The 13541-nt window shown below is 40.0% G+C and overlaps 1 protein-coding gene across 2 annotated transcripts in view; it reads left to right on the top strand.

The window, feature by feature from the left end:
• KHDRBS2 (KH RNA binding domain containing, signal transduction associated 2) overlaps nucleotides 1-13541 on the top strand; it is a 304931-nt gene that overhangs the window by 64623 nt on the left and 226767 nt on the right. For both annotated transcript variants that reach the window (XM_066590426.1, XM_066590418.1), the window contains exon 2: nucleotides 10865-10992. In XM_066590426.1, the coding sequence (XP_066446523.1) occupies nucleotides 10865-10992 (128 nt within the window). The remainder of the gene's footprint in view (nucleotides 1-10864; nucleotides 10993-13541) is intronic.

Raw genomic sequence — 13541 nt, 5'->3', positions numbered from 1 at the left:
TTCATCTTGATGAGTGTAAGCCTGTCGGCACTGTCGGTTGACAGGCGGGTACGCTTATCCGTGATGATTCCCCCAGCCGCACTAAACACCCTCTCTGACAAGACGCTAGCCGCAGGACAAGCAAGCACCTCCAGGGCATACAGCGCGAGTTCAGGCCACGTGTCCAGCTTCGACACCCAGTAGTTGTAGGGGGCAGAGGCGTCACCGAGGACGGTCGTGCGATTGGCTACGTACTCCCTCACCATCCTTTTACAGTGCTCCCGCCAACTCAGCCTTGACTGGGGAGCGGTGACACAGTGTTGCTGGGGAGCCATAAAGGGGTGACTGACTGTTGTATGTTATGGCCCATCAGACCATCATACCAGCAGTGGGGGCAGTGTGCCGCTCCACAGTAAAGGTAGGATTGAGGCACTGACCTCTAGGTCTCAAGACATGAACATGGCCGTCGTCCATGCCAAATTTAGCCTGGATTTTTCACTGGAGACAACCCGGTTTCACTCCGTAGCAGTCCAGTTTTGTCGTTCATGACGCCATTGCAAATGGAGGTGACAGTGGATGGGTGTGAAAGGCAGTACACCTAATGGGTGAAACAGAATGTCTTTCAGCCAAGTGCCTAGAAACAGGTGCCGAGGGCATCCCGAGTCCGGTTGCTTTGTGTGTGTGCTCTCATGCATCTACTGGTCCCATCACCTCCTAACAGTCTGGTCAGAATGGCTCATGTGGCACGCAATTTGTCAATAGGATCATCCAGCTTCTCACATTCCAATAATGCATCACTTCTCAAACTCTTAACTGGGCAAAAGCTCTTCGATTGCATCATAGAGGCATGTCGAAAAAGAGGTCCACTACATACAAGTAGCCTATGACAGCCTTTTAGGGCCCCAGGTGACAAGACCATTCATCTAATCATGCCACAACCCTAAGTATTTGCATATATTTGCCTGAGATGTAACTGCATGTCAAGTTCTACAGCAAAACAACAATTCCTTCTAGGTGCTTGATTTTTTTGACAGTATGCCCTTTTTTTAAATTCAAAATAAATTATGGTGGCAGTATGCAGTATTATCTTGTCTCTAAAGTTGTAAGTAATTGCACGATTGCTAAACCCCCCATGTAGCTGTCAGAAGAGTAAAATAAAATCGCGAAGCCACGCTTGACTATCCCTGTAAACACTGTAACCAAAGCTGTTTGTCTGGATGTTAATAGTGACCAGTTTGAGCACCTAATGTGATTGCAGACTTGGAGGTATCCTGTGATGTCTATAGATTTATATATAAATTTCATATTGTAGTTTGTGTATGTTTTTTGGGTATATATATATATATATATATATATACAGTATATATACAGTATATATATATATATATATATATATATATATATATATATATATATATATATATATATATATATAAAACTCATTATCAGAAAAAAGTCAAGCTCCTAGAAGAAGCTGTGCGAGTCAAATGAAACTATTTATGCGCGATTGTAATGTTGACAGAAGTAAGTGATTACAATATCAGAGCAAAATGATAATTTATTGTGCGAAATTGAAGACTTGTAAGGAGGCTCTAGCACCCTGTCGTGCTGCTTTTAGCTTGCATGCAAGATGTGATATGGATGGGCATGGATACATACAGGTTCTGCATGGTATCCTGTGATATATTGGTCCCCATTTGCTACAACTAAGCACCTAGATTGTGCAAACTTGTAGGCTGTCGAAGTTGGCATCCCAGATGGTGCATACATGTTCTACTGGCGATAAATCTGGTGATCGGGTTGGCCTTCGGAAGTCGTGATGGTCCCGTCCCCCCCAGACCATCACACCAGGAGTGGGGGCAGTGTGCCGCACCACAGCAAAAGCAGGATTGAGGCACTCACCCCCAGGACTTCAGACATGAACACAGCGGTCGTCAGAATCAAAACTAAACCTGAATTCGCCACTGAAGACAACTTGGTTTTACTCCATAGCGTCCAGTTTCGTCATTCATGACACCACTGCAAACGGAGGAAATGGTGGGTGGGTGTCAAAGGCAGTACATGTAATGGATGCCGTGAGACTAAATGTTCTTCACGCATTTGCCTGGAAATACTCCCAACAGTCACAGGGGTCTGTAATGGTAGTGACACCTGTTTCTGCATGGAAGAAAGCGAAACAGTTGGAGCTGCTCGTGTTTGTCAGACGATCCTCTCTACTGGTGGTCTGTCAAGGATGTTCTGAGCCCAGTAGGCTTGTTTGGAGGCCCTCACACATCCACTGCTCCCAACCGTCTAGTCAGAGCAGCCAGGTGACAGGCAATTCGTCGATACGATCATCCAGCTTCTCGCATTCCAATAATTCGCCCCCTCATGAACTCTGTTAACTGGGAAAAATCTCTTTGATAGAGTCATAGAGGCGTCTAGTGGTCAACAAGCTCTACATAAGCAGAAAAAGAGGTCCACTGCGCCTGAGTAGCCTCTGAGAGCCTTTTTATATGCCAAGGGTGGAATCACTTTTAAGGCCTCAGGTGGTAAGACTGTTCATCTAATCACACCACAACTCTAATCATTTGTATATCTGCCTGAGATGTAACTGCATGCTGAGTTTTGCAGCAAAATGATAACTTCTTCTGGGTGCTGGATTTTTTTCCTTACAAAGAATGTATATATATAATATAAAATATAGTGTAGTTCAAATGCTCTTCTGTCTGCTAGATGCAAATTAAGCCTGTTCCCGAGCCTGAAACCATATGTGCGCATTTAACCACTTGCTGGTAAAATATCACAGTAACGCATACTAATAGGATTGGTACACCGAACAGATTTAGACAGAATGTGCTCTGGGGATGCTAAGCAAAAACATTTCAAGAAATCAAAATACACTAATTGTTGCAAATGCAAGTCAACCAGAATGTGAATAGGAATCAAGGGATATGTAATTGTATATTCTCATGCTCAGGAAGAAAACTGCTGGAGATGCTTGTAGAAAAACATGTACATTTGTAGTGGTTAAAAGATGCTAAAGACGCTAAAGCAGATGATCTAAAGCGGATGAAAGAACATTAAGGACCAGACTATGGTATAGCTGAGAAAGTTCTGGTGTAATCTATTTCAGTAGCATTTCCTCACAACCGTGATACAGTGGAAATTTACCATTCAAATACCATAGACAGAAGCCTCCAGTGTTCTACTAAATCAAACCAGGAGCACCATAGAGTTATATGGTAATGTAAATTCAGTTTAACAGACCTGTGAGGATTGAGGGTGTGGTGGCCATAATATGGATTATAAAATGCAGATATATTATGGCTATGCTAAATCAGCCTAATTTATAGAAATTTAAACTGATCTTGTTCTTAAGGTCTCCATAATCACCTTTGGTTTCAGTTGAAGGAAAATGTGACCATCTTTTCACAGAAAATGTCAGTTACCCAATGGACCTCGACTACCTTTTTTAATATATCAATAGAATACCCCTCTAGAAATAAAGTAAGTAAATTGCGTGAATTGAAACTCCATAAGAAAATTCTTTCCTTGACAATTAATTTGTTAGTTCTGGTTATATCGAGCACCTTTCCCCTGTGTCTAAGCTTTTGGTTTTCTTGTCCAGCTGAAGGTGCTTCTCATTTATTCTGATTTTCTGTTTACTGATTCTGGCTATACATTGACTACTCTGCATTCTAAACTCCTGACTTTGGCTTGATGTATTGACCATTCTCCTGTCTGATTCTCCTTCCTAACTCCTGGCCTGTTTATACCGTGCTGACCCTGTTTTGTGTGCCCTAACCTCTAGACTGTCCCTTCGGGCTGAAGTATATGCTGCATACCTCAAATCTGATGACATCTCCGTTCACACACTCAGTGCACATAAGTCTGTAGTTGTATCAGTAGCCAAGTAACTAGAACTTCTAGTGTAATGGCCTAGGGACCCCACAGCAAAGCCCAAATCCCGACTGGTAGGATAAAAAGGTGAAGAAGCGGGTTCTCTGGATGTCACCTCTAGATTTGACCAAAAGCCAAAACATTTTATGGATCCACATCCACTGGTTCTGACAGCATATTTATAGATGAGCTAGGTCTGCCATAGCAGACAATACTGTAACATAATGGCTTTTACATTACTTGAGGTTGGCTGCAACTGTTATGCCCAATGTCCATGGGTGGATCTGATTTGCGCAGATCCGCAAATCAAGCCAAGCATAGGGATACATGGGTGGCTGCAAGTGAAATAAATCATGCGGATTTGATTTGTGGACCGTTTGGTCTAGAAAAAAATTTGGAGCATGCTCCATTTCACTGCGGATCCCGCATGGACGGCTTTTATTAAAGTCAATGGAAGCTGTCCAATCTGTGGCCCATCCGCAATTGAACTGCAGATGAGCCACGAATTCCACAGGAAAGCAGGAGCTTAAAAACAAAAAATGCACTGCACAGGTGCGGCGGCACGCTGGCTGGTTCCTCTGCACACATCCGCAGTAAATAAAGGAGAAGACCCGGGCGGGTAAGTAGAAGTCCCACAGTGTCCTCGGACATGGTCAGGGTCAGATTCCACTTCACGCTCCCATATGCAGAATCCAATCCCCCCGTGGACATAAGGGCCTTATACAGAGAATTTTCTCCTATTAAATACTCAGTCTACACATCCATAGAAGGAATATAGTCCTCACTTCCTTTTTCTTATTTCGACTTGCACCACCAGCTTTTCCTATACTGTCCACTGTATGCCCTGACAGGTATAGGAGCAAAAGTATTCCCTTGAAACAATCCATAATATCAATAAGGAGTTGTTTTTTTCAGTTGTATGGGACTAATGACCTCAATGAGACCATAAAGCCTAATTCCACTTATAAAATCACTTTTCTGTAACCTGAGAATACCTTGTCCCCTGCTTTCATGCAGTTACCTCTCCAATTTCGCCTTTGGTGTGTTTTGTTGTCTTTCTCCACAGTGTTAATGGCTTCCTGTATTGGTGAAACGTCTCATTTTAATATTATCAGCAGGATAGTCCATTATTGTTTAGTCAATGTTTGGATGAGCAGTCATAGAGATGTTTTCCCTAGAACCTATTGTACCTCAGATAAGGCAAAAAAGGAAGACTATGAAGAGCTGACAGAGCGCAGAATAAAAAGCAAAGTTATAGGGGAAATGCTGACAGTTTCATTATTGCCAGCATTACTGGATAACTTTGACCGTCATTCTGCTTTGTCGGCTGTTCATAATCTTTCTTTTCTGTGTCAGGACAATAGGATCTAGCATGACACTGGATGTGGCATATGACAAGTTTGCTAGTTCATCCTCAGAGAATCGAAACCATTGTGTGTCTTAATATAAAATTTATGGCATTCAATGTGGTATAGAGCCATAGATGTCTATGTTCACAGCCCGCATTACAGACCTCTACATCTATTATATAGCTGTGCCTTATTTTAATAAGCATGGCACTAGCATGCATAATATCTGAAGGTATTGCATTTGTATTGACCTATTTTATTGTGAAAGATTAATTTCTTATTAAAACGAACTGCACTTAAAATTTCATTGTGGAGTAACGAGTATTATGATGATCAATATTTCTCTATGATAAAGCAAGTAGAATATTCTGCACAGGTAGGCGATGTCTTCTGCATCTTCTCTCCTGTGCATTCATTATGCTAAGAGTAAGTGTCACCTTTTCCTACTTTTTATTGCATATCTAGTAATAAATCAAAAACATTAATTGGCTGTTCAGGTCACAACAAGAAGAAGTTATGGGTCAAAGCTTTTATAACTCCAGAACATTGTGAAAGAGATAACAAATAGCTTTCTCATTGCTTAGGCAAGAATGATGATGGAGGGCAGGGCAGAATGTCATACAATAAAAAGGTCCTTTCTGAGTTATAAGGTAGTCTTCTTTAGTGCAACCTTTGGTTCATTGTTTAACCTTTCCACTAGTTCAAGCTCTATACTAACTTACTCAATTCCATTAGGATACAATTAAAGGAATGTACTGTATAGTTCTATGATATTTCTGGCAGGCAAAATGTTCATGGGAAGTGGCAAATCATACTAAACCCCACACATTGTCGAAAAGCATTTAGAAATGACATTACCACCGCACTGCTGGTGTAAGGCCATAGTTTAGCTTTAATGAAGGATATTAAATATAACAAACTTCTTCACAAAGAATGGCAAACTTTATAAATTAGTCAATGTCAGTCAAATTGGCGCTTAGTTATCCAACATGAGCCTAAGTACAATAATGCAACTATTCATTCTGTAACTAAGCAACCTATTAATAAAGAGCTGAATTTGAATACATTGCTTCTATCAATTAAAAATCAAACATGCTTCTCACAATCATATTTTTTAGACTGTGAGATACATCCAGATTTAGAAAGCAAAAGACAAAATAAGAAAGAATTGCATGACAACTGTAACCTTCCTGATAGTCTAAGGTAGTGAGTAGTGGAGTAGTTAAGGCATTCTTAACTTTTCAGGCGACTTTATAGAATAGGCCGCCATGTGTGTACATGAGGAATAACGCTATGTCAGGCTATTATACAACTTGTATCTAATTCTCTGTCTTCCCTAAGCTGCTGGGTGGAGGCTAACTATTATACTGGCTCTATACACTGTACACTAGGACCAAATCTCCTCTTCTCCATCTCTGCAGTGCACCATCATAAGTAACAGCATTATGGAAGACATTATATAGCAGTACTGAGCAGTGTAGATGTGATTTCAGTAGCTTTACACAGTAAACATTTACCACTAGATGCAGAACTTCTGTGTTAACCTTTCTGCTTCTCTCTCACTCTGCAGTGGCTTTTTCTACAGCCCTTTCTTCTCCATAAACTTTTATGGATATCGAGAGACAACATCCCCTCCAGATACTTCCTATTTCCATTTCAGTGTCTCTTTTACTAGGAATGTACTCCACTTGACAACAGGCAGAAGACAGCAAATTAGGAGTCAATAAGACTCTTAGTGGCCAACACTTTATAGGACTTTTTCATTATAAAAATATATTTTTTAATGTAAATAGAGTGACTATTTGCACTTTTGCTGGTATCACATTGAATATCTGCTGAAGATACATTTGTTGAAAATTCAGTGACCATTTAATATTTCTAGTTCCAGTGGTCTAGGGGAAGAGAGAAAATACTGCATGGGTCTCATAGACCAATTTGCAGTCAGGGGATCTATCACTCGCACAGTTTTTACTAAGATATATAGCCTGTAAATAAGAGATTTCTTATGTAGTATGTAAGTATTTGATATATATTTTGTTATTTCCTTTAATGCTTTTTTCTGATTGCACTGTGAAATGCTGGAGCTAGAGTTTTGTAGATTGCATTATATACTGTAGCTGATGCTAGGTTCACATCCCTCTCTTTCTGTTTGGCATTGTAATATTCTCCTCTCATATACAGTATGTCTCACATACCCATAGGCTATCCTTAGCCAAATGCACGCCAAAAGACTGTCCTTTTGGCTGCTATATCTTTTTTTAAACTGCATAGAAAATATTTGATGACTTCATCTAGGGCATTATTAGTTTCTCTATGTCTTTGCTTATGAAATGTTATTGTTTCTTATTTCTGGTAACTTAGCACAACTATATTTTTTCAGTTGAGTTCTAATCCAAAGAACAACTGCACACTAATTGATTTATCTGTGTGCCACATCCACAAATTATGATGCGGTCAGCACCGATTAGTATTCAGAGGTATAGTAAGAGATGCCACGGCCTTGGCAGCATCTGCTCCTTTCGGATGTAAAAAACATTTAAAATTTACCGGTTAGTAAATGAAAGTAGTAATACCGTATGTGAGGCTAATCCGTTTTAGTCATTGTTTTACACAAAAGCACACCTCTGAAGACCCAGCCTGCGTAGAGCGTGTGCGGCCTTGCTGAATCGACAATCTTCACAAGATAGTGGTCCAAACTTTTTCATTTAGCAAAACAATAAATGAACTATATTAGCTAGTGTAAAAAAAGCCCTGCAATTATATAGCCGAGTTCTCACAGAAATACTGGTCACATAAAGGAACAAACTAAACATTACATAACATGTTTGGTTAACCAAACATGTTATGTAATAAATATAAATATGCATACCCTGTTTTGCCAAAAATAAGACAGGGTCTTATATTAATTTTTGCTCCAAAAGATTTTACCTTTTTCCATGTATAGTTGCATACTGGAAACTATGTCAATTCATTTTTTTATTACCTGTAACTAGGGCTTAGTTTTGGAGTAGGGCAAGCATCCTCAGAAATCGTGAAAAATCATGCTAGGGCATATTCTCGGATTAGGTCTTATTTCCAGGGAAACAGGGTACTAATAAACATATTAGTATATGTAGTGGAGGACACTGCTAGTAGGATTGAACCAAAACAAAGGGGATTAATACTGTACATACAAAATTACTGCTGTGGCTGCACAGGGGCTGTATGAGCTGTAAACTCTCTTAGTGTTAATTGGATGAATTGAACTCAGGAACCCTGAGCTACTGCACAATTAATTTATATGGTTGTCAGAGGTCTATATTTGGCAGTGTTGAAAGTGTATTTCAAAGGAGGACTGCTTTAACTTAGTTCAAGTAACAAATGCCGTAAGAAAAAACAAAAAAGTGGGTACTCCTTCCGCTGATAATCAGAGCACCACAGTTCTGTTTGAATGTTTTACTTTGCTGGTTGGCTAAGCAGAACAACGTGTTTACATCAACAGCACATTAAATATTAAAGTGCAGTGGATGTGGCTATGTGGTCTCAAATTTTCAAGAGGAGTTTGGGATGGCCTACTTTTTCTAGGGTATCTGTTAAAGTCCCTTAGTTTAAAGCGGAAGTCCTAGTAACAGATTCCTTTTTAGAGATGATCTAGCATGTGATTTGCTAGTCAACAAAAATCTTAGATAGGGGCATGATGAAATTTTTTTTTGCAACACATCAGGCATTTTTTGACCTGTTATCCAATAAATATATCAGTAAGAAAGGCATAGGTAAAAAAAGTTTAGTAGCAAGTTTAATGCAAATCAAGACATATTCCGAGATTACTAACATGAGATGCAGATTGCTATTTTAAACATATACCTGTGACGGATGCAATCCATTGTTTATCTGTGGTCCATACTCTTCCATGTAAAAAAGAGTACAGATACTGTGTATACCTTTAGATTTGGATGAAATTATGGTACATAACTGTAATGAATGTCTCCTACAGATGCCATTCATTGACCATCTATGGGCTCTCATGTTAAAAAAGTATGTGATTAACATATTTTGTCACTGAATGGCACAAGAATGTATCAATTCTGGATTCTCAAACATTGGAGTCCTTAATGAAATTTAAGCAAAGATAAGGGTAGACATGTTAGTAGGACAAAGAAAAGTCCCAAGCCAATTATATAAATAGGAAGTGAAACACTAATTAAGAAATGATTGTGTCAATTTGTGATTTTTGCATCAGCAGTATGTTCTATTTCAAGAGGCAAGCCACTGAACATTTGGATAATGATATAATGCACACTGTTTTGGCAGTTACATTGGATTTGTAATAAAACAGATTGGGTTGAGTGAGTGACTTGGCCAGTTTTCGATAAACCAGTAAAACAAACAACACTGCCAGCCAAAAGTCTGGTATGAAATCCCAATATCCGCACTACTTTTACAACTCATTCACCTTTCTGTAAAAATATTATTGTCATAGAGGCAGCACAGTAGGGGGCATTTTCTTTCTTCCAAGTTGTCAGCTAATGAAATTTGATGACCTTCTCAATCTTGCAATATCCAAAAGCACTATCATACCCCAAACTTTCTTGAAAAACAAAAATTCGAAAAGTTACTTAAACTTCCATACTGCACACCATCTTTATAGATTTAGACTCTAATGTGTCCGTTCTGAGTGTATGAGTATACAGTCTATGTATGTGGCACTATATAGCTCTAGTAGTTCAGTCTTGTGGTCGAGATCCTGATAACTAGAGATTTATTTTTCTATCTCTCAGAAGCAATCGTAGTGTATGTTTTTTGCTCTTAATATATACAGTGCTTGCTAAGTATCTGCCCTTAAATTAAAGGGGCTGTCCCGCGATAGCAAGTGGGGTTAAGTACTTCTGTATGGCCATATTAATGCACTTTGTAATATACATCGTGCATTAAATATTGGCCATACAGAAGTTATACACTTACCCCCTCCGGTGCTGGCGTCCCCGTCTCCATGGCGCCGACCAAAGCCGCCTTCTGCCTGGATTAAACTCGCTTGCGCAGTCTGCCCTCTTCTGTCCGGCTGTGGCGCAAGCGCGTCTAATCCAGGCAGGAGGCGGCTTTGGTCGGCGCCATGGAGACGGGGACGCCAGCACCGGAGGGGGTAAGTGTATAACTTCTGTATGGCTCATATTTAATGCACGATGTATATTACAAAGTGCATTAATATGGCCATACAGAAGTGCTTAACCCCACTTGCTATCGCGGGACAACCCCTTTAAGCTTTATATATTTTGCACAGCTAATATGTATGCTATGTTAACAGTTACAAAAGGCATATTATTCTCTGTCCTTTTGTCCAGAATAAGGCTGGGTTCATACCAATATTCAGCATGCCGTTTTCCTGCTCCATCATAGGAGCAAAAAAATTGAATGCTGTATCTGTCCAATGATGGAAACCAGCAACACCAGACAGACCCCATTGACTGTAATGAGGTCCACCTGCCTTTCGTCCCTCTCTCTAACATTTCCCGCAAGAAAGAGTGCAGCGTGCTGCACTATTTCTTCTTGGATTTTATGCCAGACCTGCAAAACTTAGAAACTTCAAATGGAGCCTCCAATTCAGATGTGAATGGAGCCTAATCAGTGACATATTTTTCATGTTTGTTTACCTACTAGCTGTTTATGATTTTTTGCAGAAATAGAAAAGTTTCAAGAGTCTGAAGCAAAGAAAGAAGATGAGGAAAAGAAATACCTAGACATCATCAGCAACAAAAACATAAAACTATCAGAAAGGGTACTGATACCAGTTAAACAATATCCAAAGGTAATGCTTATTTTACTGTATATAATTATAGTTTGTATTTATACAATGATTGTTGGTTATTGTTTCAGTTTACATTATTCTTATCTACTGTTGGTTCAATAGCAATTACATGCTTTAGTTCAGACCTACTGACATTAGAACCTGGATTATATTTGCGTAGGTTCTCCATGCACCATTATAGTGTGTCCGTGAAACACCATATTCTAAGGAGAGAATCCCTCATAATATGCCAAACATTAAAGCTTATCACCTAAAATTGACAGATGCACACAGAGATATAGTTTAGGTGCATATATTCTATTGAAGATATTATGGACCCATACCACACGGATCTTTAATGCATGAGGCCTTAGGTTTGTTTTATTTATTTTTTGTCACTGCACATATTGAGCCTTTTTAGAGAAGACTTTACAATAGTACAATAGATTTGAAACAAATTAAGACAAATGGTGATATGATGCAGTTAACTCCCCCATACATGATTATGACAATTCACTTCAGGATCGGCTCTGCTTTTTGACAAACATATATTCCGGACACATGGTGATTCATGATGATAATTTGATATTTCGTATGAATGTTTTGTGGCTGTATATTTATTGAAAAAGCGCTGAGGACAAAGAGTACATATTGAATGTTTGGTTTAAATGTGGCCTTGACTTGCATGGAAATGTCTTTTATTATTCATTTTATGCTTGAATATGTTTTATTCATTTTCATATAAAACGGAAACCTTATGTTCCATCAAGCAAATACGTCTCGTAGGAAACAGTGAGCAATTAGGACACAGTACCATTCTTTAGAATTTAGCCATTCAGAATAGTGAAAAATCTTGGTCCTAAGTAACAGCAAACATCATCGACCAGTAGAGAGTCATTGTGGACTAACAAAAAAAATAAGAGAGGAGGAATACAGGATTAAGAAAAATGGAAGAGATAGGAAAAAGAGAAGAGTGGGAGGAGTAGGGATTAACTAGATAACAGAAAAGAAAACAATTAACTTAACTGTTACCTTAGTAAAGTAGAAATTTTAGAAATTTTCAAGTCAACCTATGGTACTCAATCAACTATTATTTGTCTCTCTACTCTTCCATCATGTGTCTGTTCTAGTAAGGGCTTAGTCACACGGGCGCATCCAGGCGCAGATGCGCCTGTCTTCTTGCAGGATAAGACGGCCGCACTGCAGATGCGGAGAAAGAACACATGACCAGCTTCATTGCCGGTCATGTGTTCTTTCTTCCGGTGCTGCGGAGAGTTGTCCGCACCTGCAGTGCGGCCATCTTCTTCATGCAGGAAGACGGGCGCATCGGCGCCCGGATGTGCCCGTGTGCCTAAGCCCTAAGGTACTACCCCATTGAACTAGACAGAGTTTTGTTGATGTGCAGAACCTCCAGCACCATCAAATATTCTCTCTTGGCAGAAAAATAGATAGATTGCCCATGGCAATATACTCCTGATACCAAGCAGTTGGATGGAAGCACTCTCAAATTGAATTTTGCATTTGTGGCTGTGTTCTAATAAAACTTTTCGAGAAATCAAAGAATTTGTGTACATGTGGTTCTTTTCAAACTCATTAAGGACCAAGTGCTGTAAATTTATGGCACTTGGTCCTGGGCCTTAATCCCAGCCGATAGTAAAAATATGGCGTGGGATTAAAGCCCCTGCTTCTGCAATCAACCAGAAGCAGGTCAGGCTGTCAGCTGTTAGTCACAGCTGATAACCCAAATAAAAGGGAGAAGTGGTTTTTAACCCCTTCTGCCTTCTTCTTTCCCTAGTATACAGCGCTCAATAAGCGCTATGTACTAAAAAGTAAAAGTTGAAGTGGAAATGTTCAGCTTACTGCTGGAAGAACTGTGGCTCCTTTGGATCTCCATTTACTCTTTATCATCTAGGAATGCAAACTTAACCAACCTTTATAGCAATCCACTAGGGATGAGCGAGCATACTCGTCCGAGCTTGATGCTCGTTCAAGTATTAGGGTGTTCGAGATGCTTGTTACTCGAGATGAGCACCACGTGATGTTCGAGTTATTTTCACTTTCATCTCTGAGAAATTTGCGCGCTTTCCTGGCCAATAGAAAGACAGGGAAGGCATTACAACTTCCTACTGTGACATTCCAGCCCTATACCACCCCCCTGCAGTGAGTGGCTGGGGAGATCAGATGACACCCGAGTATTTAAATCTGCCCCGCCCGCGGCTTGCCACAGATGCATGCTGACATAGGTCAGGGACAGTGCTGCTGATGCTGCTGCTGCTATAGGGAGAGTGTTAGGTGTTATTTTAGTCTTCAAGAACCCCAACGATCCTTCTTAGGGCCACATCTGACCGTGTGCATTACTGTTGAGGCTGCTTTTAGCAGTGTTGCACAATTTATTTTTTTTGTATATCGGGCGTGCAGACCATAGCGTCCTCAGTCTGCAGTCATTTTACAGAGTATAGGGGCAGTACTGGTGAGGCAGGGAAAGAGGTATACTGGCTATATAGGCAGTGGGCTTTTTCCCAAAAAGTTCAAAAAAATACTGTATTTGGCCTGCCTGTCACTGCCTTCAG

This window comes from Eleutherodactylus coqui, chromosome 1 (assembly GCF_035609145.1).
Source record: "Eleutherodactylus coqui strain aEleCoq1 chromosome 1, aEleCoq1.hap1, whole genome shotgun sequence".
Classification (NCBI taxonomy): Eukaryota; Metazoa; Chordata; class Amphibia; order Anura; family Eleutherodactylidae; genus Eleutherodactylus; species Eleutherodactylus coqui.
The sequence above is the reverse complement of the archived record's forward strand: the minus strand, read 5'-3'. Positions and strand labels throughout refer to the sequence as shown.